The sequence below is a fragment of the Lagenorhynchus albirostris genome, chromosome 2 (genome assembly GCF_949774975.1).
Source record: "Lagenorhynchus albirostris chromosome 2, mLagAlb1.1, whole genome shotgun sequence".
NCBI classification, from domain to species: Eukaryota; Metazoa; Chordata; class Mammalia; order Artiodactyla; family Delphinidae; genus Lagenorhynchus; species Lagenorhynchus albirostris.
Window position 1 is genome coordinate 62,761,614 of NC_083096.1, and position 27,579 is coordinate 62,789,192.

At 45.6% G+C, this 27,579-nt stretch overlaps 1 protein-coding gene across 2 annotated transcripts in view; it reads right to left on the reverse strand.

Annotated features, from left to right (window-relative positions):
* Positions 1 to 27,359, reverse strand: part of UCK2 (uridine-cytidine kinase 2) — a 74,981-nt gene extending 47,622 nt beyond the window's left edge. For both annotated transcript variants that reach the window (XM_060134156.1, XM_060134146.1), the window contains exon 1: positions 27,048 to 27,359. In XM_060134156.1, the coding sequence (XP_059990139.1) occupies positions 27,048 to 27,146 (99 nt within the window). In that variant the 5' untranslated portion in view covers positions 27,147 to 27,359. The remainder of the gene's footprint in view (positions 1 to 27,047) is intronic.
* Positions 27,360 to 27,579: the final 220 nt, after the last annotated feature.

Sequence of the window (27,579 nt, forward strand, 5' to 3'; positions counted from 1 at the left end):
CCTGTGCCACTCACTAGTTGTATGAGCTTGGGGAAGACACATCTCTGAGCCTTAGTCCTATCATCTATAGTAAGTGGGATGGCGTATCTACTTTATATAAAATGTAACATACTGCTTAGAACACATAATACATAATACCTTCTACCCTGGAAAATGCATACCGCCTTATCACGGAGAGTTCTTTAGGGTTTAAAAACATTTTCATACCTATTTTCACCTTTTATTCTCGTAACACCTGAATGCCACAGATAGGGCAAATTCCTTTCTACTTTATAGAGATGATCAAACATCTTGGAAGTTAGTCGACCTGCACCAGGACACACCCAGAGGCCGAGCAGAGCGCAGATTCAGAGTATTTTGACTTCTCTACTCTGCGGCTCTTCCCGGGGGCCATGCTGGCCAGGGAAGGGAAACAGAGCTCCAAGTCTCCCAGGGCCAGGCTGGCCCCTCTCTTCACCTCTGCCCCCACGTTCTACATCACAGGTAGCCCGGCCTCCACGTGCCACAGCCTCAGACATGGCGACTCCAGCGCATCACCCAAAGCAAGGTTCAACCAAACAGCCCGTGTTCCACCACCCAACCTGTGTTCAGACATCTACGAAAACCTTGGGATGCGCAGGTGGACAGAGGTCACGTGGGTCCCAGTTAGACAAGACAGAAGGAGCTTGTGACAGAAAATGCAAAAACTGGGAAGTGACTGAACCCACATGTGAAAACAGTTTTACTTCCTACCGTGGTGGACTGTGTGCCAACTGCAATGTGTTCAACTGCGAGCGGTTCTGAAACAAGATGCAAGGAAGTAGGATCTGTTGCTATATATAAGTGACTTACTGGGGGACATCTTTACTGCAAAGTACATGGAGATTCAGAGAGACCAGGAATAGGCATTTATAGGAATGAATTCAGAAAGCCTGACTCCTTGGAACTAACCTTCACACACTAAGGCCTACAACATGGGGAAAGAGGTCCTGAAGAAAGCTAGTTGGACCCTGCCAATTACAATCTATATCATTCCAGAGATGAAGAATGTCCTTTTCCTTTGTTGTACAAGTGTCCAACTCTCCAAGGTAAAACAGTTCAGAACAGGCAGAAAAAAATACAGGTTGGCAAGCATTTCGCACAGGGTGAAAAAGTGGCGATCATCATTTTCTCCAGCAAGATACTTTATTCTGTCCCTTCTCTTTTCATTGTCCCTGTGTGCAAGGTACCTAGCAAACTATTAATTACACCTTCAGAAGGGACTTACCTAACTTTTCAAAACCAGTTAAAATCTTTTCAACTATGTCCTTCTAAAGTAGGGTCCAATAAGTGTTGGGGATCTGTAGGAAAAACAGAAGTATAAAGGAAAGAGTTCGGGGACTGAAATAAAGAAAGTAAGGTATTATTTATGGACCCCAAAAGGTACGGTGCGGCCAAATAAAAAAGAGAGAAAAGACAAGATATGGTCGGGACTTCCCTGGTGGTCCAGTGGTTAAGACTCCACACTCCCAATGCAGCAAGCCTGGGTTCCATCCCTGGTCAGGGAACTAAGATCCCACATACCGCAACAAAGCCCGCGTGCCACAACTGCTGAGCCCACGTGCCACAGCTAGAGAAGCCCGCGCACCGCAACGAAGACCCGGCGCAGCCAAAAATGAATAAAGAAATGATTTTTTAAAATTAACTTAAAAGAAAAGGTACGGTGAAGGAAGAGTTATGGTGTGGGGGGCTGATTTAGAGTGAAGAGCTGAACAAAAATCAGAACATCAAGAGAGGAGAATACAAATTTCTTTCTTTAATTTATAAAGATTCAAAAGATACATTTTTTTTTTTTAAAGGAGGCTGAGTTAGCAATGTACAGTCTAACTCTAAGAGGCGGGTCTGGGGGAGGGGACACAGGTCACTGAAAAGGCCACTGGCATGCAGCTACACAGCTACACTGGTTGGGTTGGCCATGGGCCTTACACTACCCGGCAGTTCTCTGCATTATTCGAATGATCAAGTCCTGGAGGGAAACCAGAGAAACCAAAGTTTACTTTCCCATGGGATGCGTGGTAATCACCTGAATGAAGTTATTAACTAATATCCTAGGACCAGAGCCCCTTGTTCCCCATCCCTCCCTGTGGCATGGGTGGTTTCAGAAGCTAAGCCCCTTCTTTTTGTGTGGGATGGTGTACACATTCTCTGGCCTGCCACCACACTCCATGGTGCCTTGGGGGAAAGCCATTCCAGAATCCACTGCTTGACTGCTTCCTACCGCTCCCTCAGGAAACCTCAGCAGGCATTCTGCCTCACCACTGGAACCCCCAAATGAAGGGAGATACAAATGGGACCCCACCTCCCCCAATCTTCAAACTTCCCTGAGAGCAGGGGATTCTGACAGCTCGGCTCTAGTTGAGAAGGCTGCTGAAAAAGCGGTACCCAAGATTCTATCTAAAGCTGCTAAGGAAGAAAGTTTGAAAGATGAGATCTTTACATTCGAATAACTACATACAAGTGCTCCCATAAACGGACATTCCAAGAGCTCTGATGGCTTTTCCAGAGCCTTGTGTTTGTGCAAGTTAAGAACTCCCAAGGAGGTAACTCTCTTGTCCCCAGTTGTGAAATACTCATGAAGGGAGACACAACTAGGGCGTGGGGATGGAAATGGAAAGTTCCAGAATATCACTCGTACCTTAACCTTGTGTCACCAGGGGCCCAAAATAAATACTTTCCATTATCTTCACAGGTTATAAGCACCAAACAGAGAAGGGAGTAGAGAAGAAAAGCTCTCTGTGAAATGCATTCTGACAGAGGATGACATTCAGGGAGGGAGGTGATTCCTTTTTGGATAAAGACCCTTTCTGCAAACTCCCAGCTGGGTAGGGGAGAGACGGAAAGAGAACCCACTGGATTTAGCAGGCAGACATGATACTTAGCGTTCTTTAAAAGATATAACTATTTGGGGCTTCCCTGGTGGTGCAGTGGTTGAGAGTCCGCCTGCCAATGCAGGGGATGTGGGTTCGTGCCACGGTCCAGGAAGATCCCACATGCCGCCGAACGGCTGGGCCCGTGAGCCATGGCCGCTGAACCTGCGTGTCCGGGGCCTGTGCTCCGCAGCGGGAGAGGCCACAGCAGTGAGAGGCCCATGTACCACACAAAAAAAAAAAAGATATAACTATTTGGTATACTGGCATGCTTGGTTTATTTTTCATGGAGACAAAAAAAATCTCATAAATATGCCCAACAAGTTCAGTGTTGGAGATGCAATAAGGTAATATCCTTCTCCTTTGACTTTGCAAAAACAGATGGGCATTAAAATCACTGAGATGGTCTGCTCTACACTGAGTTGCTCCCCAGCACCCAAATTTTCCCATCCTGCCCTCCAATCTCTGACCAGATCCAGGAGAGAAAAACTGTCAGTAGGTTGGGCTCTTTCTGGTGCCTCCAGGCGCTAATCCGAAAGCCTGATGGCAATCCATAGCTTTAAAGTCTGTTCTCTATGATTCACGTGGTTCTGCAAAATTCTGTGGGAAGGTGGCCCCTCAGAGCTCACAGACGCCGGGCTGGAACCCTGATATTCACGTGACACGTAACTCACAACGAAAGGGACAAGTTAGAAGAAAAGAAACCAGAGCCAGGGCCCTGAGAGGGGCACAGCCTGGGGAACAAGAGCCTTGACGAGGGAGACCTTGCTTTGATACTTGAGAGATGTTTGACTCAAAGCCACAGCAAGAGCTGTACTGGCTTGAGATTGATTCTCATCACTGTATACGAGGACTTTTCAGAATGTCCCAGTTAAACCAGATGGTACCAGGTATCCAGGCTGGGCACTGAGGTCACCCCTAAGAACCTCACCCAGACCCAGTTAAAAAAAAAAAAAAAAAACTGGGGCACAAAATGAAAGTTTCCTTCCAAACATTCAAAAGGAAACTAAGACAAAGGAAAGAGCCTGAGAATCTGTGTGCTTATGGATGAAGCCAGAAGACAAAAGAATAAATCGGAGAGAAAAACCATCACAATGCACCTTTCACAATGTTTCCCCTGGGGGTCGACGGCCACAACCGGATCTCAGAGATACCCAGGTGTGCCGGGTCAGCTCCAAAGATGAGACACAGATCACAGAGGGAAAAGAATCTTGTGTTTACCTTCCCCAAGATTCAGACTATGTGACCTGGAAGGGAATTTCAAGGCTGTCTAATCCAGTTCCCCTCAACGTGGACCTAAAGAAGGGGTCTGTTCTGGCATATGGAGCAAGCTTGGGTTCTTTTCCTGACTATTCCTTACCATTTCTGGGTCACCCCAGTCAAACCTCTTACCTGTTAATCCAGTCCATCTCTCTGAGTAATGAGTGTTAGTAATTACACCTTCTTGATACAGAAAATGACCAAGTTACAGACGTTTATGACTTACTGTTAACTATTCAGCAAAACCTGGTAAAGGCTGAATGAAAAATGTGGAGGAAGGTTACCACACCACGAACAGAAAGGGAAGAACTACTGTGAACAAGAAAATCCTCTGCTACTCACTCCAAGAGACATGCTTTCCCAGCTAAAACCAGCTTTTCCAGTGTGTATAAACCCTCACGACAATTACCCTACAAAACTGGTCACTAACCCCCAACACAAAAAGAGCCAAGAGGGAGGCGATATACGTATACATATAGCTGATTCACTTTGTCGTACAGCAGAAACTAAGACAACATTGTAAAGCAATTATACTGCAAAAAAAAAAAAAAAAGGTTAGAGCCAAAGATGAGAAAAGTAACTTTGTCTTAAGCAGGAATTAATCTTGTGTTTCTCTCTCAATGCTGCACCTGATCATTCTGTATAAAGCAATCATTAGTACCTGAGCACTGGCTTCCTCCTCTCTCCCCACCCTCCCCCCACTCCGGCCCTGCCCTGTCCCTTTCCCGCTACATCTCTGAGGCCAGCAAGTCCCAGACCAGGATCCCTTCAGGACTACTTCATTAACTGCAGCTCCAGAGAGAAATTCTGCTTTGGGTCTGGTTTTCCCCAACCCCTGTCCCAAATCCAGAGCCCACACTTTCACCTTGAACTACACAAAGGCAATGTTTTGTCTCCAGTTAGGATTCTCAGAGCAGTGGCACCGCACCACCTGACCTCCTGTCTGGTTCGTTGGTAAACACTTGAGACCCACAAAACCACAACTCCTCCTTTGTCCTTATCTCCGCCCCTCCCCCCAGACTGGGTAAACTGTACCAAGTATTATAGAAGTAAATCAACACTGACTTTCCATCTGTGAAAATCTGCCTAGTCCTTCTGTTGAGTGCACTTTGAAGACTCTGCTCTTCCCTACTGTCATTCGTATTTCCTTTTCATAATCATATTAGCAGTTTGCCTTTTCCCACATTGGGCTCATTTCGTTCCACACCCACCTAGGCAGTCCCACCTTGTGCTTCCCTGAAACCTGGCATATGTTCTGAAGCCTAAGGATAAGGACCTGAAGGGCAGCTAGTACCAAAAGCTAACAGACTCACAGACATCCATGTCTGCTCCAAACTCCCAGTCTATCGAAAGCCCAATGTTTCTTCTAGAAATTCAACCTCTACCAATTCTAAGATTCCTGTACGGTTATATGAACGAATGAGGTAAAACTGAACAGCCGAGGAGAAAAATAAGCGGGTCACAAAATACATCTAAGCAGTTAGCAACCGCATGACAACCTTTAACTTCATAACTGAGAGCAAATCAACAATACCCTTCATTTTTTTTCAATTCAAAATAGCAGTTGAAATATTCAGTAACACCCAACAGTATCCCACAACTCAGCTATGAACAAAGTTTATATGATCATAATAATGTAGAACACTAAATGTCGCTCTGCATATATACACTACCAAATGAAAAACAGATAGCTAGTGGGAAGCAGCTACATAGCACAGGGACTCAGCTCGGTGCTTTGCGACCACCTAGAGGGGTGGGATAGGGAGGGTGGGAGAGGGGCTCAAGAGGGAGGGGAGGGCTTCCCTGGTGGCGCAGTGGTTGGGAGTCCGCCTGCCGATGCAGGGGACATGGGTTCGTGCCCTGGTCCGGGAGGATCCCACGTGCCGCGGAGCGGTTGGCCCCGTGAACCATGGTCGCTGGGCCTGCGCGTCCGGAACCTGTGCTCCGCGGCGGGAGAGGCCGCAACAGTGAGAGGCCTGCATACCACAAAAAAAAAAAAAAAAAAAGAGGGAGGGGATATGGGGATATATGTGTACATATAGCTGATTCACTGATACAGCAGAAACTAACACAACATTGTAAAGCAATTATACTCTAATAAAGATGTAAAAAAAAAAAAAAAACCAAAACTGGTTCACTTTGTTGTACAGCAGAAACTAACACAACACTGTAATTCAACTATACCCCAATAAAAATTAATTAATAAAAAAGAAAATTTATGGGACTTCCCTGGTGGCACAGTGCTTAAGAATCCGCCTGCCAAGGCAGGGGACATGGGCTCGATCCCTGGTCCGGGAAGATCCCACATGCCGCGGAGCAGCTAAGCCTGTGTGCCACAAATACCGAGCCTGCGCTCTAGAGCCCGTGAGCCATAACTACTGAGCCCATGTGCTGCAATTACTGAAGCCTGCGGCGCCTAGAGCCCGTGCTCCGCAACTAGAGAAACCACAGCAATAAGAAGCCCACGCACCGCAACGAAGCGTAGCCCCCGCTCGCCGCAACTAGAGAAAGCCCGCGCACAGCAACGAAGACCCAATGCAGCCAAAAATCAATCAATCAATAAAAATTAAAAAAAAAGAAAATTTATTTTTTTAACAAGAAATAAATAAATAAATATCGCTCTAACTGAAACTTGATATAATTATATTAGAACAAGAGACGTAGGGGAAGAGGTGTTAGTTAAAACCTCATCATCTACAACAGGGAGTCAATAAAGAATGTTTAATATTGGGAGAGGAAAAATCAGAAAATAGCAGTGAAAATGTGATTTTTTGAAATTCAGAAATAGTGAAATAATCAAAAGAATTGAAAGTGTTTGTCTCTGGGAAATGGGATGGAGCGAAGGAGAAAGGACTCCTTATTTAGGGTTATAAGCCTTTCTGCAGAGGTAGTTATCCTTACTGTCATCATCATCTTCCTAAAAGCTATTTACTAAATACCAGGTAACGTTTCAACTGCCATCTCTATATTATTTCACCTCTTTTGAGAGGTACATTTTGGTACCCATTTTACAGATGAGGAAAATGAGGCACAGCAAGCAACTTTCCTCAAGCCCACTGCACTAGGCAGTAGCAGAGCAAAGGCAGAACTATTTGTCTTTTTATACCAAATACATTTTTTAAACTTTTACCAAGTAATAACATACAGGTTAAATTTTTAATCAGGTACCTGCACAAAAGCAGCAGCATTTGGAATAAAAACAGCCAGTTAAGGCTTCCCTGGTGGCGCAGTGGTTGAGAGTCCGCCTGCCGATGCAGGGAACACAGGTTCGTGCCCCAGTCCGGGAGGATCCCACATGCCGCGGGGCAGCTGGGCCCGTGAGCCATGGCCCCTGAGCCTGCGTGTCTGGAGGCTGTGCTCCGCAACGGGAGAGGCCACAACAGTGAGAGGCCCGCATACCGCAAAAACAAAACAAAACAAAAACAAAACAAAAAAAACAGCCAGTTAAATATGAGGGTGTGAGCTATTTCCAAACTACATGATAAAAGGCTCAGATGGGGACGAAAGTGGGCATGACATTAGTGTCACACCAAAATGTTTATTTAATCTGACCAGGTGCCCCCTGTATACAGGCTGAGCCCACACATTCTCCTCAATTAGTGAGAACCTCTGTGCCCTAATGAGGAAACGTCCAAACTGCCCTCTCTAGAGGGCACCCACCTCATTTCCTCAAACTAGAAAAAAGTATTTCCAATCTCTAAATCAAGTCAGCCTCCAGAACCGCTGTAGCCTGAGAATGAGAGTGTGTTAATACCCGTATCAAAAAGGGCTCTTTGTGTCCTCCTGCTCCATTCTGGGATGGAAAGCTCCTCCAGCAAAATGCGCACACTTAACAAGATTCTACATAGTTTAAGAAATTGATGGCCCTTCTGGAACACCATCCTAGGGCCCCAGGCTAACCTAAGAGCCCCTGCCCTTCAGGGAAAGCCTCCGCTCCCACTGGAGGGGAAGAGAAGGAAAGACATGACTTAACCACTTCCCAAATGTTATTATAAAAGGTTGTTATTACACAAAGAAAATTTTACGCAGTCTTTTTTTTCTCATCAGCACAATTATAGGAACTAGGAAAAGACCACAGTCAGTAACCAGGATGCTCAAACCTCCAAATAAGGTATATCCTTAGAATTTAGCAACATTAACTTTCTTTACAGAGATGACATCTTCTAGTAAGAATCAACAGAAAATAGATGGCAGCAGCCATCTGGACGAGCACCACTCTCCCCAGGATATTGCTGATGAAGCTAAAATGTTCCCCAAATCTCAAGAAGACTGACATTTAGGTAACATAAAACAATTTCAGGGCCGTTCATTGTTGCACAGCTAAGATAATGTCATAGCTCAAGGGACATGTCCCCAAGGAGTCATGGAGGAAAAGAAATGTTTCCCAAGCGGGTTAACATTTATGTAAAAGGACTCTATCTGTGAATAAGTGTATGCTTGTAATTGAAAAAAGCTTTTTGAGGAAACCAACCAAATTGTACTGCAGAAGGGTGCTGAAAGAGGACTTCATTTCCACTTTTTGCTCGGTATATTTCATGTTCATTCCACACAGCCAGTGCAGAGCACCACACTGGGAGCTGCAGGAAGCCAGGCACCTGTCCTATCCAGCTTACGCTGAGACTCAGCAGAACAGAGTGGGGTCTTGGACTCTGGAGCCAAACGGCTTGGATTTAAATTCCATTGCTACCACATAGTGCTTATGGACTTGAGACAGTTACTTAACTTCTCTGTACTACAATCTCCTCATCTGGAAATCGGGGATAATTAGAGTAACGTATCTCTCGGGGTTCTTAGAAGGATTTAAGGAGTTAATAAATACATAACACTTGGAACAGTACACAGTCGGTGCTCAGAAAAATATTAGCTATTATTTTTAAAAGTGTTTTGAAAAGAAATAGAAAATCAACATACGTACAAATAATTTCAGAAAGCGATGCAAGTAAAATAAAATAAGGCAGTGGAATAGAGTGACTGCAGGCACTCCAACATGTCATGCTGATGTTTCACAAGAGCACGTGTTATTTCTGATTAAGAAAAAAAAGAAGTGGCAAAAGATGATAAAAGTTGTACTTTCTAATAAATTAAAAGACTGTGCCTGGGAATTCCCTGGTGGCCAGGGAATTCCCTGGCAGTCCAGTGATTAGGACTCCATGCTTTTATTGCAGGGGGCATGGGTTTGACTCCTGGTCGGGGAACTAAGATCCTGCAAGCCATGGGCTGTGGCTGGAAATAATAATAAAATAAAATAAAAAATAAAATAATTTTAAAAAAGACTGTGCCACCCCTCAAAACACCAGTGACCCAACAACTTCTTGAAATTGAAATATCTACCTAGGAACTCAATAGAAAAGCAATGTTTTTTCCTATAAATACAGGGTTCATTTAAAGCTGACTTTTTTTTCCACACTCGTGTATAATAACTTTTTTTTTTTTTTTGCGGTACGCGGGTCTCTCACTGTCGCGGCCTCTCCCGTTGCGGAGCACAGGCTCCGGACGCGCAGGCTCAGTGGCCATGGCTCAAGGGCCCAGCCGCTCCGCAGCATGTGGGATCTTCCCGGATCGGGTCACGAACCCGTGTCCCCTGCATCGGCAGGCGGACTCTCAAACACTGCGCCACCAGGGAAGCCCTATAATAACTTTTGACAAAGTTTTCTGCACTAGTCCCATGGTCTAAAACATCAGTGCCCAGTCCATCTGCCATCCCCATGCCTGCTCTCCTTTCACACACCTACACACACATGACAGGCACGGCAGAGGTTAAACCAGATGCAACATCAACAAGTGTGGGACTTCCCAGGTGGTGCAGTGGTTAAGAATCCACCTGGCAATACAGGGGACACGGGTTCGATAACTGGTCTGGGAAGATCCCACAGGCCGCAGAGTGACAAAGGCCGTGCACCACAACTACTGAGCCTGTGCTCTAGAGCCTGTGAGCCACAGCTACTGAGCCCACATGCCTAGAGCCCGTGCTCCGCAACAAGAGAAGCCACCGCAATGAGAAGCTCACACACCCCAACGAAGAGTAGCCCCCAGCTCACCGCAACTAGAGAAAGCCCGCGCGCAGCATTGAAGACCCAATGCAGCAAAAAATTAATTAATTTTTTTAAAAAAAAGTCCTGCCTATAAATTATTTTAAAAAAAAATCAACAAGTGTGCCTCCTGCTAGTATACTTCCTACCAACACTAGTTTAATGTTCAGCTCTGCAGAGAGCAACTGCCATGAACATCTGTGCCACACCAACCAAGAACTATATATATGTGAGATTAACTTTTCAGATCTCAAATTCTGATGTTAGAATGAAAAAAAAAAATTATCCAGGTGAACCCATACATAACTCAACCCTACACTCGTAGCAAAACAAAAAGCAAAAAACAAAACAAACAAAAACAAAGAAAACCCTCATACCTATGATATTCTAGGTATAGTAGAGATGAAAGTCATTGCTCTTAAAACTCAGTCTGCTGGGAAGAAAAATAAGCAAACAGCGAACAGCGTTGCTAGAGGGAGGAGAACACAGGATGGGAACCTCAATTCAGAGCACAGTGGACGGCCAGAGAACACCTCCCAGGGCTTTGAAGGGACCGGAGAAAAGGGGAGGGGACAACATGTGAAGAAGAAGCAGCCACACGTCCAGAGGTGTGGAGGTGAGCCGTCCAAGATCTGGGAACTGGAAGCTGACATCTGGGTTGGAAAGGACAGGCATGGTGTATGTATGGGGAGAAACAGGAAGTAAGCCTGGAGAGACTAAACCATTGCTTAGGTGGGAGGCAATGCTGACAGCAAGACTGAAGGCAAAGAAGAGCCACTAAAGCATTTTTGGGGAGTGACAGGCATGATCACTCTAGCAACAGTGTGGAGAATGTCTTGAAAGAAGTCCAGATTGGCGGCTGGGAAGTCAACCACTGGTGGAGAGTTATCCAGGCAAGAAATGATGGATGCAGGCGAGGGAGGGTGGGGGTGATTCCAAGGGAAATTCAGCAAGTAGAACTGGTGGGACCCCAGGAGCCAGGAAGGGTGTGGGAGGATGGAGGAGCGCTGGAGAGAGATGACTTGAGGTTTCTTTCCCATGCATTTCTGCGGAGGGAAAATATGGGTAGTGCAGCACCTGTGGCTGGAAGCAGTTGAGACTGGGTACTAGTGACTAGGTGTCTAGTCCTGAATAAACTTAGTTCATGAACATCAAAGGGCAATGCCCAGGAGACAGCTGGATAAGTGGGAAAGGAACCCAGGAACAGGCTCAGGGCAAGAAATCACCCGGGAGTCACCAACAAATGGAGGATACAGAGTATGCAGAGGGTACAAACCAGTGAGCTAAGGAGGGGGTTCTGAGGCATGACACATTCACAGGCAGAAAAAACCCTCAGAAATGGAAGAACCACGAGACAGGAAGAAAGTCAGCCTAGAGTGGTAAAATCTAAAAACTTTCCCCAGGGACTTCCTTGGTGGCGCAGTGGTTAAGAATCCGCCTGCCAATGCAGGGGACACGGGTTCATGCCCTGGTCTGCGAAGATCCCACATGCCTCAGAGCAACTAAGCCCATGTGCCACGACTACTGAGCCTGCGCTCTAGAGCCCGCGAGCCATGACTACTGAGCCCACGTGCCACAACTACTGAGCTCGCACACCTAGAGCCCGTGCTCTGCAACAAGGCAAGCCACCTCGATCAATGATAAGCCTGCTCACTGCAACCAAGAGCAGCCCCTGCTCGCAGCAACTAGAGAAAGCCCGCGTGCAGCAACAAAGAGCCAACGCAGCCAAAAGTAAAAAAATAAATTAATTAAAAAAAGAAACTTTCGTCAGAGTAATTGGTCATTGTCAATTGTTACAGAAGAGTAAACTAAGGAATCAACAGCTTTAACGGGCCTTAGGGACTAGGTGATTATTGGTGACTTTAGCAAGAAAAGCTTTACCATAGCCATTAACATTCTCCAACTCCTCTTAACTTCTGACAACACTTGCTGACTGTACCATTTATTTGGCACTTGTCACACCTTCGATAATCAGACCGAAGTCCTTTCTATGCAAGAGACTAGGAATACAAAGATGGACAACCTGCATTCCAGGATCCTGGAATCTGGAAGTCAGAGGTCTTGGATGGACCTGGAGGGTATCATGCTTAGTGAAATAAGTTAGAGAAAGACAAATACTGTATGTTATCACTAATATGTCGAATCTAAAAAATAAGACAAACTAGTGAATATAATAGAAAAAAACCCACAGACTCACAGATAGAGAGAACAAACTAGTGGTTACCAGTGGGGAGAGGGAAGCGGGGAGCGATAAGATAGGGGTAGAGTATTAAGAGGTACCAACTGCTATGAATAGAATAAATAAGCTTTGAGGATATGTTGTACAGCACAGGGATTATAGCCAATATTTTACAGTAACTATAAATGGAGTATAGTCTACAAAAATTTTGAATTGCTATATTGTACAGCTGATCTAATATAATACTATAAGTCAACTATATCTCAAAAATAAATAAATAAAAATGTTTTAAAATACGGGGGAAAAAAGTCAGAGGTCTAACAGCTGAGTACAGTACTACAAAAGGGTAAATGCCATAGGAGAAGAGTAAAGGGATTATATTTAGTTGGGTTTGGAAGACATTTATTAAATACCTACCACGTGGTTGGGTAGTAGGTTAGCACCCGTGAGTCAGACCTAGACATGTGAGCCCCACGAGGTCAAGGGCTTTATCTAATCACTGTTGTGGTCCCAGTACTTAACAGTGTGCCTGGCCCTTTGTCAGAAATCAATAAATATTTACAGAATGAACCAATGAATGGAAGACACGACCTTTTCTCTCAGAGGCAGACAAGGGTGAAAGCTTCAGTGGCTTTATTTTCATATGTATGTATCTCCTGTACTAGACCAAGTTCCTAGAGTCCCACAAGTCATACATGGTAACTCTTCAGCTATGAAACACTGCCTCGCATCTAGCAGACAATCAAGAGACAATTGAGAGGAGGGTAGTGATGGCAAGGGACTTGCAGTGATGCTGGTCACAATATATTTCTTAACTTGGGCGAGTACCTACACAGGTGCAGTCACTTTGTGATTAATTCACTGAACCACACACTTGTAATTTACACCCATTCCTGTATGTTGTATTTTTAATTAAAAGGGTTTTTGTTTTTTTTTGAGAAAGTAATGTTAGGGGCTTCCCTGGTGGCGCAGTGGTTGAGAGTCCGCCTGCCGATGCTGGGGACACGGGTTCGTCCCCCGGTCCAGGGAGATCCCACATGCCGCGGAGCGCCTGGGCCCGTGGGCCATGGCCGCTGAGCCTGCGCGTCCGGAGCCCGTGCTCCGCAATGGGAGAGGCCACAACAGTGAGAGGCCCGCGTACCGCAAAAGAAATAAAAGAAAGTAACGTTAGGGAATTCCCTGGCGGGCGGTCCAGCAGTTAGGACTCCATGCTTCTATTTCTGGGGGCGCAGGTTTGATCCCTGGTCAGGGAACTAAGTTCCCACAAGCCACGTGGCACAGCCAAAAAAAAAAAAGGTATGTTAATTAATTGCTTTTTTTCCCCCATAACTACACTTTATAAAACAAGTCCATCTTAACAGCTACAGAACAGGATCGCTAAGGCCTCCAGCAAGTTGGGGATGAGAAAAAGAACACTGAGAAGTCAACATCTGACTAGTCATGGCCTTATCAGCAAAGAGGACAGGCCATGGCCTCAAGGAGACAGCACCACGGTTAGCAGGTAGGAATCACAATGCCCAAATGGGTCCTCATCACCATCAACACCGCAACGCCTGGACAGCACCAGGCTCATGTGCTCAGGGAGCCGTGCTGGTCAGAAGTGTCAGCAGGATGGCCAAAGAGCCTGCAGTGACAGCACGGCTGCTGCAGAGCAGGAACCACGGTGCAGGCAAACAGGTCCCCTGTAGACTCCCTGCGATGTATGTACTTCTGCTCCTTCCCATGGAATCCTAGCAACTCTCCAAACGAGACATGATCTCCTTTTCACAGATGGAGAAAGGAGTTCAGAAGAAACAGATGAAGAGCGGTGGAACTGGGACGTTAACACAAGCACGCTGACTCCAAAGCCCATCGAGCTGTCTGGACCTACTGGAGATCTACTGCAATCCCTGCTGCAAGGAGAGACATCATAAAGCTTTGATTCTATCACACCAAGACCTTGAACCCCACAAAGACCTGCAAAAGGAGCCTCATGGCAGGCTGGGGATTAGCTCTTCTCAGATGTACAAAACACAAGCTTTTCCACTTCCAGCAGGACGTCCCGTGATCGTGTCCCTCCAGAACCCAAATGGTCAATCCAGCACAGCCTCTAGCTTGTGTCCTCCAGAGTCACACAAGGAGGGCTCTGCCTGCAATGCCTTCAGAAGAATACTCACTGCCCCTTATTCAATTGCTATGTGTCACTCCGTCGTCTGCTACTTATGCTTTCAGAGGTTTACTTTCTCAGGACTTCCCTGGTGGTGCAGTGGTTAAGACTCCATGCTCCCAATGCAGGGGGCCCAGTCCTGGTCAGGGAACTAGATCCCACATGCATGCCACAGCTAAGGAGTCCATGTGTGGCAATTAAGGAGCCCGCACACCGCAACTAAGACCCAGCACAACCAAAATAAATTAATTAATAAGTAAATATTAAAAAAAATTTTACTTTCTCTACAAGGGGGGTAGAGGAAAATGAAGCCACTGACTAATTAAAATAGCATGTTTTACAACCTAAACGTCTATCGACATATGAATGAATAAAGATGTGGTACGAATATACAATGGAATACTACTCATCCATAAAAAAGAATGAAATAATGCCATTTGCAGCAACATGGATGGACCTAGAGATTATCATGCTAAGTGAAGTCAGACAAAGACAAATACCATATGATATCATTTACATGTGGAATCTAAAATATGACACAAATGAACTTATCTATGAAACAGAAACAGACTCAAAGACACAGAGAATAGACCTGTGGTTGCCAAGGGGGGGTGGGGGGGAGGAAAGATTGGGAATTTGAGATCAACAGATGCAAACTATTATATATAGAATGAATAAACAACAAGGTCTGACTGTATAGCACAGGGAACTCTATTCAATATCCTGTGACAAACCATAATGGAAAACAATATGAAAAAGAATGTATAAATATATGTGTAAATGAATCACTTTGCTGTACAGCAGAAATTAACACAACATTGTGAATCAACTGTACTTCAATAAAATAAAATAAAATAAACTTTTAATGCATGTTTTAGCTCATTAGAAAAATCAACAGGTCCCTAGGAAATGCAGCCCACCTGAAACAGTAGGGCTCTTAACCAATCTCCTCACCAAACTCAACTACTGGAGAAATTCTGGAGAAAGTTTGCGCAGACAACCAATACACCATACAACAGAAACAGGTCCTCAGAAACCCTCCACTGGGACTTCCCTGCTGGTGCAGTGGTTAAGAATCTGCCTGCCAATGCAGGGGACACGGGTTTGATCCCTGGTCCGGGAAGATCTCACATGCCACGGAGCAACTAAGCCCATGCGCTGCAACTACTGAGCCTGCGCTCTAGAGCACACATGCTGCAACTACTGAACCTGTGTACTGCAACTACTGAAGCCCGTGTGCCTGGAGCCCGTGCTCCGCAACGAGAAGCCACCGCAATGAGAAGCCCACGCACTACAAGGAAGAATAGGCCCCACCCGCCGCAACTAGAGAAAGACCCCGCGCAGCAATGAAGACCCAACACAGCCAAAAAAATAAAAATTAAAAAAAAAGAAAAGAAACCTTCTACTGAGACAAAGGGCAGTCATACCACAGCTGCTTTGATAAATGCCAGGCTGATTCCAATGCACCTGTTGGTAGAGGTGATAACTCATGAGCTGCACAGATGCGGCAGGCTACCCGTGGCTCCTGGGTATTTGCCCCGGGTTCCAAGTTCTATTCCTGCGCAGAACTACTTATTATCAGTCCTATCATAAATTTACTAGAGCAGTGAAGACCTCAACTGTTTCAGTTTACAAAGTATCTGCATTTCTTTTGTCGAAAAAGAGAAAACATTTTAAATAGTCGCATCTCAGATCTTAACACTGCTGTTTTACAGCAGAAACTAAAGTTTGTAATACATATAATTATGTCTCATCTGTGTTGATGAAAGGAAGAACACTAATAACCCCAATGGGACAATACAAAATTACACACATAGCTTTGGACAGTGTCTGTCATGTCGAATCTCTCTAATTCAGTAAGGACATACTCTGTTGCCTACAAGCCACTCTAAACTCAAAAGAACCTAAAAAGCTACCATGTTTTCCCACCCTATGGCTCTGCTCAGCACTTCTGCAACTCCAATCCATGCTATGAAAGGCCTATATTCAGAGGAATGCAAGCTGCCCAAAGCAGAGATAGTTTTTCTCAAAAGATGATGCATCTACCTTCCTCTAAGATAGAGAAGATAATCGTTTTGGTTTAAAAGATCTACTCTTCTAGCATTTCTTGAGTTAAAGTAAAAATCTAGTTCATATCAACAAGCATTTCATTAAACAAAATTAGGTGGCATCCCTAATATGAATTTGACAGCGAGATATTAACGTTCATTATATATTTTTTAAACGCGCCATTAAACAGGCACCGAAGCCATCTAGAATGTACACTGACGCCAAGCTCTGTGGTTGGCAATGTGCCCACAATCCTATCCTGGTAAAGTGATGTCCAAGAGGAAGTACAAATGTGACCAGCAAAGGGACAGTGATCTCCCAGCAATAGCCAAAGCAACTGGGTTTAAGTGCTGAAAACTAGTATTAGAAGGGATAACTGAGCAAGGAAATAACGCACTCTTCATCCATTGATTCAACAAATATTTGAGTGTCTACTGGGTGCAATTCTAAATAAGGTGACCAAGGAGGTGAGAGAGTTAACTATTCCGATGTCTGAAGGAAGTGCTGTCCCCACAGAATGAACAGCCAATGCAAAGGCACATTTGTAGGACCCTGTGGATCTTTGTAAGGACTTTGGCTTTTATTGAGAGTAAAATGGGAAGCTACTGCAAGGTTGTGAGCAGAAGCAGGGAAACTGCTAACCAACCTTCCTTCATTTTTTTTTTTTTTTTTTTTTTTTTGCGGTACACGGGCCTCTCACTGCTGTGGCCTCTCCTGTTGCGGAGCACAGGCTCCGGACACGCAGGCTCAGCGGCCATGGCTCACGAGCCCAGCCGCTCCGCGGCATGTGGGATCTTCCTGGACCGGGGCACGAACCCGTGTCCCCAGCATCGGCAGGCGGACTCTCAACCACTGCACCACTAGGGAAGCCCAACCTTCCTTCATTTTAACAGAATCACTCTGGCTGCTACGATGAGAACAGAGTATAGACAGAAGACAAGAGTAGATCAGGGAGATGAGTCAGGATTCTACTGCAGTGACCCAGCTGAGAGATGCTGGTGGCTTGGATCAGAGTGGAAGCAGTGGAGATGAAAAGTGGTCAGATTGTGGACATGTAGGTAAGGAGGTAGGGTCAACAAGATTCCTTAATGGATTGGATACAAGTGAACATAAGAGGAGTCAAGAATGGCTCCAAAGTCTTAGGCCTGAGCAACTAGAAGGCTGAAAATGTCATCAACTAAGATGGGGAAGGCTGCAGGTTGAGCACATTTGAGGGAAGCGCAGGACTTAAATATTGGACGTATTGAGATTCCTGTTATACATCTAAGTGAAGATGTCAGGGAGTTACAAATGAGTCCTTAATGTTTGGTTATTTAACAAACACTTACTGAGAACTCACATAGACTGTTGTTAGCCCATGTGTGAGCCTCACTCAGGCAACAGTGAGGTAAACATAGTCCCTGATGCTGAGAGCTCCGTCTAGAGAGGAAGACAGACTAAAGAAGCAAGGACCGCCCTGGGTGGGGGAGAATTCTACAACGGAGGTCTGGTAGGACACTTTAGCAGCACAGCAGAGGGACACTCAATCATGCCAGCCTAGGAGGACTGCCTAGGAGACAGAGACACCAACGGAAAGATGAGCAGGGGCTATCCGGGTAAGGAAAAGGAAGGAGGATGCAGGGAGGAAGGAACTGTAGGGAAAAGAAGCAACATCTATCTGTGAGTGGAAGCACACAGGGCCCCAGGACCTACGAGAAATCCAGTTCAGGTGGATGTTGGCAAGGGCCAAGAGATGACAGTGCCTCAGAACCCCACCAAAAGATTACAAATGCCAACCGCGTCATAGAGGTTCGGAGTTGAAGATTTGAAAAGTACTTGATCTGTGTGACCGGTAGTGAGAAAACAATTATAGGATACTCAAGGCAAGCTGTGGAATTGTGAAACGCTAAGAGCTGAAAGAACCCTCTTCTATAGATGAATATACCTAATAAGTAACTGGCAAAGTTGGACCGGAATGCAAGTTTCCTAAATTAGTGGCCATACACTGATTTGACATACTAGTGCCGTTACTAAAAAGTGAATGACCCAACGAGTGGGTAACAAATGCTTTTACAATTCTGGAGGTTTCCAGTTTTCTGCTTTCAATAAAATCAAAGGGAGGTGGGTGGCAAGCTGGCTGATTCATAAATACACATCAGGTTCTGACATATAAATAGAAAGATGAAAACTGGGTGACCCTGATATAACAAAAGTTCTTCCATTCCCATCTACTTACGTCAACAAGGTTTCTCAAAGTTTACATCTAAACAAGCAAAACATCTTATTCTAGCATTAAGTAGTAATCATCCCCCAATACACGAAGTAATTGGGTGGGGGAGGTCCACCTGTCTCATCAAGTTGCTTTCCAACATAATTCTACCTTTTGTGTCTAATTACTTACCAAAATGTATATCTACTTGATCTGATTAATTTATGCTAATAACCGTACTGATGCAATCCAAAGGAAATTAACACTGAAGAGACTTATGAGAACAGGAAATAAAAATCATTCCAATGTACATACATATTTCTGTTGCAGAAGGATGACACAGTGATCGATAACAAATTTTCAAGCATAAAAATAAATTAACATTTTGTGGAGGAAGTGGAATTGAAATAAGATTTCAAGGAGAAAAAAATGAAAAATTAACATTTCTGATTCAATGAAGAGCTTATTCATGTATTTCTTAAATGGATGGTAATAGGTCAAATTATTACAGTATTTAGAGCACATTGAAGAGAAGGAAACAATTATTTTAAAACGTCAACATTTACAATATATCAGAAATTACATATTTTGCTACTCTTTACTCATGTGATAAAAGAAACTGATGTCAAAGCCACGTGACAGGGATAAAGAATTCTCCAAAATTCTCTTAGCAGAAATGGATGCAAACATGTTTAAAGACCATAGTCCAAAAATCACAGGTCAGCACCCTTAGCATCCCATTCTACTACAAGCTCTGTGTAGAGCCTGAGAGAGACCACCAACCTGCACAGAGACAGAGCTCACCCTCCACCATGCGGGAGGAGGCAATCCTACAGACAGCTGCAGAACTCTGGACTTCCTACAGGACAGGCAAACAAACAGAGGATGTTTGCTGAGATATGACAAAACAGCTCTTCAGCTGAGGGGAAGGGAGGTATGGATATCAGACCAGACAGCATACTTCGAGCCTCATTAAAGCAATAAAGAAGCACAACTCAACTTCAACAACACACACACAAAATTCTTATGCTTCTACCATGTATGTACCAGGCAAAATTCTTACCTTACCAAAGCTCTACAGTAATGTGCCACAAGTCATACAAAAAGCAAGTGGTAGAATCTTCTGTCACTATTATTGTGAAAATGAATGCTCCACCAAAATGAAATGTGGGATCACACGGGATGGTGGTGGTGGGATGAACTGGGAGACTGGGATTGACATATATACACTAATATGTATAAAATGGATAACTAATAAGAACCTGCTGTATAAAAAAAAAAAAAAGAAAGAAAACATTAAATGGAGCATCTTGGTTTGCAAAAACAGCTGATGGGCAACAAGGACGATGAAAATTTTCTAGCTGCATAATTGGGGGATGGGACTCTCATGATTTTATAAATACTGCAAAGGATGAGTTTCCTGTACTTGGATCATTTTGGGGAATAACTTTTTAAAATACAGTCATGAAATCAAGATTCATGATACTTAACTTAGAACCAAACTTTCAGCCTTATATTATCACTAAGAGTAATATCACCAAGATCATCCAAGATTCATGAATCACCACATTTGAAATAAGATTTTTAAAAATAAAACATTCAGTAAGAACCAAAAGTCTTTATACTGCTAAAGAAACCACAATTTTTAAGTGTTTATCTCATTTTTCTTATCTTTTCATTATCCCTATTTTTGTTTTTAATTACATTGATTATACTTACATAATTTGCATATTCAGATACATGACATATTACAATAACAAGATGATCAAATGCTTTAATGATAAATTCGTTTAATGATAAAAAGTTTAATGGACAAGAAAGCACATAAACACACACACATAGAATATACATTCAAACGTTTTTATTGATTTAAAAAATTGAGACACACGTCTAAAAGACCTTAGAGATCTTAAGCAATTCCAACAGCACCATCTCAGATCCCACTAGCAAAAAAGGCCAGGTCTTCAGCCATGAAATTCCCAAACACAACCTGTCTCCATCACAGGACCTCATGAGAGCAAGACTCAACAAAGAAATAATATCAATGAAAAGACAACCTACAGGACTTCCCTGGTGGTGCAGTGGATAAGAATCCCCCTGCCAATGCAGGGGACACAGGTTCGAGCCCTGGTCCAGGAAGATCCCACATGCCGTGGAGCAACTAAGCCCATGCGTCACAACTGCTGAGCCTGCACCCTAAAGCCCGCGAGCCACAACTACTGAAGCCCGCATGCCACAACTACTGAAGCTCGCGTGCCTAGAGCCCGTGCTCCGCAACAAGAGAAGCCACCACAATGGGAAGCCTGCTCACCGCAACCAAGAGTAGCCCCTGCTCACCACACCTAGAGAAAGCCCGCGCGCAGCAATGAAGACCCAACACAGCCAAAAACAAATAAAATGAAATGTTAAAATAAATAAATATATATATATAAAGCAACATAACTCAAAAGATAATTTTAAAAAAAAGAAAAAACAACCTACAGAATGGGAGAAAATATTTGCAAATGATGCAACCGACAAGGGATTAATTTCTAAAATTATATAAACAGCTCATACAGCTCAATATAAAAAAAAATCAAAAAATGGGCAGAAAACCTAAATAGACATTTCTCCAAAGAAGACATACAGATAGCCAACAGGCACATGAAAAGATGCTCAATATCACTAATTATTAGAGAAATGTACATCAAAACTACAATGAGGTATCACATCTCACATGGCCATCACCTCAGAATGGCCATCATCAAAAAGTCTACAAACAACAAATGCTGGAGAAAAGGGAACCCTCCTACACTGTTGGTGGGAATGTTTAAAAAAAATAAGAAAGAAATAATATCAGGCAGAAGACCTAAGCAAATGCTACAGGTACAGTGAGCTGGAGTTAGGTGACCACAGACAGTGTGCATCAGAAACACACTTCAAAGACTTTCCAACAAGAAATGAGGCAGCAGCTGAGGAAAGGCAGCAGCAGCAAGACCTGCTGCTTGGGCTTCATTCTGGCAGGCATGTGCTAGGCACTGGCACAATGAACAAGAGGGGAATTTCAGGCAGAGCAAACAGCAAGTGTGAAGAGCCCTGGGCAGGGGCGAAGCATGATGGGCCAAGCTGGGGATGTGGCTGGAATCGAGAGCAAAGGGGAGAGTGGCAGGAGGTCAGCAGGGCCAGATCCCGTCAGACCTCCCAGGCAGCAGCTTGAGGCGGTACAAAGCAGACAATGCCAGCTCTGAGAAAAACAGCAAAAGAACCAAAGCAGTCCCATGGTTCTGGGAGCACCTGATGGAGGGAGGGTGCGGAATGAGTGATCTGGCCGGATGGGGATGGCTGCCGAGGTTCCAGGAACCCAGCAATGGGAGCCGGAGCCGGAGGTCCAGGGAGCATTCCAGAGCACTCCAAAAGCAGATGCTGACTCACGGTCAGGCCGAGCTGAGGTGACAGCCCCCATCTCTGAGGGGACTGCAATGTCCTCTCTTGGTCTGTATTATTCATACACTGTCCGACTGACCTCCCTCAAAATACGTCCGAGGGCTGGTCCCTGCTTGTGGAGAAAGTTCAAAACAGGCATAGATTTAGTAAAGGAAAAACCTGGATTCCAATCCAAGTTCTATCACTTACTAGCTACATGACCTCAGGCAACTCAAAAATTCTCCTAACACCTTCCAGTGTTATCCATCAGTGGGGAAGACACCTGCCCCACTCCAAAAGGAAGAGATAAGGAAATGCTTTAATGATAAATTGGCTAGATGAGCTGTTTAAGCAGCTTGTAACTATAAAATACTGACAGACTTTCTCTCATATTTCCTTATGACCTGACTTCCTCATAATACAGTATTCTTCACAATGACATTCAACAAATGTTCATTTAGTACATACTAATTAAATGCTAGGCTCTGAATAAGCAATACCAATGTACAGTATTAGGGTTCAGCGGGGTTTTTTACTGTCTAGTCACTGCAACACGAATAGCACAGTTAAACATGGTTTCAACTGTGGCTTCAAAGCCTAATTCAAATAGTCTTATGAATTAAAAGAATAAAAGGATAATTACAAATGATGGTCTGCCTAACTCAGTTCAACAAACACTGTATCAAACACTGTAATGGGCATTAAGGCAGAAATAAATGAGACACTCTTATAGAACTTTTACTATAGCGGGGGAAGCAGTCAACAAATAACCCCAGCACTAGGCAAAATGTGGTGAAACTATGGAAGCATTAGAGACAAAAAATAATTCTGATTAAGAAAATGGATAACAAAGTTCCCTGGGGGAAGTATTAACAAAACTGAAACCTTGAAAGGATTAGAGGCCATTCCAGAGAGAAGACCAGGAGCAAAAGTATAAATGAAAGAAGTTCCACAGATGTGTGTGTGTGCATTTGGGTGTGGGGAAGCGGGACAAGAGTGGAAAAATAGTCTGGTGGGACTTCCCTGGTGGCACAGTGGTTAGAAATCTGCCTGCCAATGCAGGGGACACAGAATTTGAGCCCTGGTCCGGGAAGATCCCACATGCCGAGGAGCAACTAAACCCATGCGTCACAACTACTGAGCCTGTGCTCTATCAGCCCGCAAGCCACAACTACTGAAGCCTGCGCGCCTACAGCCTGTGCTCCACAACAAGAGAAGCCACCACAATGAGAAGCCGACACACTGCAACAAAGAGTAGCCCCCGCTCACTGCAACTAGAGAAAGCCTGAACGCACAGCAAGGAAGACCCAACACAGCCATAGATAAATAAATAAATTTATTTAAAAAAATTTTTTTAAATAAATAAATAAATAGTCTGGGACCACATTTGGGGGCCAGGGGGATGTGCACTGTGCTGAAATATCTGACCTATAGCCTGGGCAGTGAAGAGGCATCCAAGGTTTCCAAAAAGGAGAGTGGCACAGTCAGAGCTACACTAAGGAAGACCGCTCTGATGGCAGTGCAGACTGAGAAGCTATTTTAATTGGAGAAGAAGTCACAGCGCAGTAAACAGCAAAAATAAAGAGGAGAGGGAATGGCACCTAAAGTCATGGATATATATTCAGGTAAAGAAGTTTAAACTGTTTTTTTTCCCCATCCAGTGTTACTTCTTGCTCTCTTAGACTTGTCCTTTAGGAGGAAATACGAGAATGTGATTTTTTTTTGCGGTACGCGGGCCTCTCACTGTTGTGGCCTCTCCCGTTGCGGAGCACAGGCTCCGGACGCGCAGGCTCAGCGGCCATGGCTCACGGGCCCGGCCGCTCTGCGGCATGTGGGATTCTCCCGGACCGGGGCACGAACCCGTGTCCCCTGCATCTGCAGGCGGACTCTCAACCACTGTGCCACCAGGGAAGCCCCCACCACAATTTTAAGGTGAGTTTTTAAGAATGATTTGCCATGTCAGCCTAGCAAAGCTTACTCTAGAGTCCTAATTAATCTTCATGTATAAAACAAACTTTAATGTGATGTATGGGACTTCCCTGGCGGTCCAGTGGTTAAGACCCTACGCTTCCAATGCAGGGGGTGCGCGTTCGATCCCTGGTGGGGGAACTAAGATCCCACATGCTGTGTGGCATGGCCAAAACAAACAAACAAAAATGTAATATATGGACCACAATCGCTATTTTTTGCCTTCTACAACCAAACTAATTTAGGCTAAGATAAAATACTTGTTAACTCAGGGCAGCAACAACATTGAGACAAATTAGAGCTCTCAAGAGAAGCTGAACAGGGAGTTGTTTTCTCTTATAAAGGAGGGGAGAAAGCAGTCAAGGTCTATATTGCCAGGCCACTGAGTACAAAGCAATCTGCATTTCCATTTCCTTTTGGGTCAAGTACCTCTGAAACCATTCTGTAGCCATTTCCAAGTAGCCCCTTTCCAGGTTGAAAGTGTAAACTTGTGTTCTCCGGGCATGCCTTAGTCAATTCTTCTTAAACAAGGCCAATAGCTGGGACAAATATATGATCTGAATTCATTATTTTTCTCATCCGTAAGTGATGAGATGAAGTGTTGGACTCCAGGGCCTCCGAGGTTCCTTCTAGCTCTAAAACTGTCCTTTTTTGTTGATGTCCCGGGGCCCTTTGCCTTCTCCCAAATTCCCTTAACAGGCACAGAGCAAATATGCAGGGGGTAGAGTATCGACTGCTTCCAGGCCCTCCTGTACCACAATGTTCAGACTTGAGGCTTCCAAAGGAGGTCCAGTTTGTTAATGCTGACCATCCTTTAAAAAAAAAAAACAAAAACAAAAACTTCAAATTCCTTGGAGAAAAGGCACTAAGGACTGGACTAAAGTATCAAGACATAATTGCAGCAAACTGACTGCAGTAAAGAATTTTTGAAGTCCAATGCTCCTTCGGACTTTTTCTTAATAACAAAAAAATTATAAAATCTTACAATGACAAAGTATTTGTTAATGCCCAAAAGATACAACATGCTTTAAAAACTGCATGAAAATAGACCCTTTCTTAGAAGTATCTTCCTCCTTGATGAGAAATAGGGACAGCAGAGTTGAGTTCCCTTAATGGCTCATTCCTAGCTCCTACTTGACACGTTACAGAAATACACATTTATACTGATTATCCACTGAGAAAAGGTGATGATTGAGGAACGCACAATAATAAGAAGCGAGTTAGTTCATCTTTTAGGATCTTAGTTTCCGTCTCTGTAGTGACTAAATTATTTAGATGATTACCAAGGTCATTTTGTTTCTAAATGCTACACTCATCTGCCAGTTTCGGTCTCCTTCCCCCTAGGAGGGCTGGATCTCAGGTTAATATTTGGGTCCAACTATGTGCCAGGCATCGTGCTAGGAGCGCTGGGAATACGGCCATCAACAACAAAAAAGGTCCCACATAACACGAATATACTATGGAAAGGGCGGGGAGGGGTGCGGAGGGGTACTGAGAAAATTCTAATATAACAGGTACATTTCCTAAAAGAGCTGGCATCCTGGTTTGGCTTTGACTTACTAGTAATAGTACCAATAAAAAACATGTAAAATTTTTAAAAATTAAAAAAGGTATTCAACCAGGGGCAAATTCAACATAAACTTTTGCGACATAAAGCAGGCAGATCCCAAGCCCTGGGGGCTACAGTCGAGATTAACTAATCAATAAAGAAGTTCCATAGCGCCAGCTGCCGTGCCTGGGCCCCGGGCGCCAAAGTAGTCCAGACCTGGAGGGAAAAATGTAAAACCAAAATGGAGGAGGGGCTAAGACTCTGCGTCTGCTCCGGAGCAAAAACCTCGTGGCTCGCTTCTCATGGCGCCAACCAGCCTTCCTGCTCCGCTCTCCCTGACCCTCGGAGGCATCATCCCACCTCGCCAAACCCAGCGCGCAGCACCTATTTCTCGCAGGCTCCCCTTGAGGAGCCCGGGCACCAAATGAACTTGTTAAACAGTAGAGTAACAGTAGGGTAAACAAGTAGCCACATCTTAAAGGCAGGGGAGCAAAGAAAACTATCTGAGAGGACTCTACCCTTCTCCACCTGCAGAAAAAGCCGCGGGCAAAGCTAGGAAAGCATATCCCTAGTCTCTCCTTGCCTTGCTGAAAAAACAAAGAAAGCAGGCTCCTAGAGGAGTCAGACAGCCAGAGAACGACCTCCTTCCGCGGATGCAAGACGCGTACGGCCCCAGACATCTAAGAGCATGGGGCCAGCACAACTTTCTCATTGAAGCCGACCGCGTTTCCTCTTAAAACCCCCCAAAAAGAGAAGCCCCGACTATGATCATTTCACTGATGTCACCTCGCCTATTTGGCTCTCGGGATTTTACCCGAAAACCTCTGCAGTGCCCAGCACCGGCGTCCAGCCCAAGTGGGGCTCCCCTTCCCCGGGACGCCGCGTCACGTTCTCGCACCCCTCCCGGTCGGGCTACCCGGCTCGCTCTGACCCGGCACCGGGGTTGCGTCGCCGGGCGAGCACATCAACGCCAGGCCGAGAGAAGACGGGTGTACCGGGGATTCGTAGAGGACCCCGCTTAAAGCCCTCTCCCCCACGACGGACTTGCAAAACAATAAGCATCCGCTTTCTCTGCCCCTCCCCCATAGGACCCCGGCCACGAATTACCGCCGCCGGGGAGCGTGCCAGCCCTGTGATCGGTGGCCGGAGTACCCCTGGAACCTCAGATGGCCCGAGTCCCCGGCCGCCCATCCGCTGCCGCGGCGCCCGGAGTCTGCGCGGGGAAGACTCTGCACTGGAGCGCGGCCAGCAGCGGAGGCGCGCGGGCCACGCGGTGGCTGCAGGAACTGACATGGCCCGCGGCCGCCGGCCACATGCGGCGCCGCCGGGCCCCGGCCGGGGTGGGGAGAGGTGGGGAGGAGAAGAGAGAGCGGCCCCGGGGCCCCGCCGTACCTTGCCGCTGGCCGTGCCCCCGCTAACGCCGATCAGGAAGGGCTCGCCGCCGTTGGGCTGCTGGTGGTTCTGCAGGGTCTGCTCGCTGTCCCCAGCCATGGCTCGCGCCGCCCCTCCTCCCGCTGCCTGTGCGAACGGACGCACGCTCCCCGCCCGCGCCGGGCTCCCTCCGCTTCCCGCAGCCTCCGCTGGGCGCTGCCCAGGTCGAGGCTGACGCGGCTCCCTGCGCACCGCTCGGATCCCGGTGCTGGAGCTGGCTTTCCCGAAGGAGCCGAGAGCCTTCCTCTGCCCGCTGTGGCCGCCCCGGTTTACATCCCAGGCAGAGGTCAGCGTGATGCTGCTGCTCCAATCCGGGCGGACAGCGCACTGCTATTCGCCGAGGCAGCGGCGGCGAGGCGTCTGCCCCAGCCTCCGCCCCTCCCGGGCCCCGCCGCCGCCGCCTGGGGTCTCTGGGAAAGGTATGAGCCCGACCCTTCTCCCAACCCGCCTGGTTAACTCTTTCCGCGACGACGACCTGCGGCGGGACCAAGGG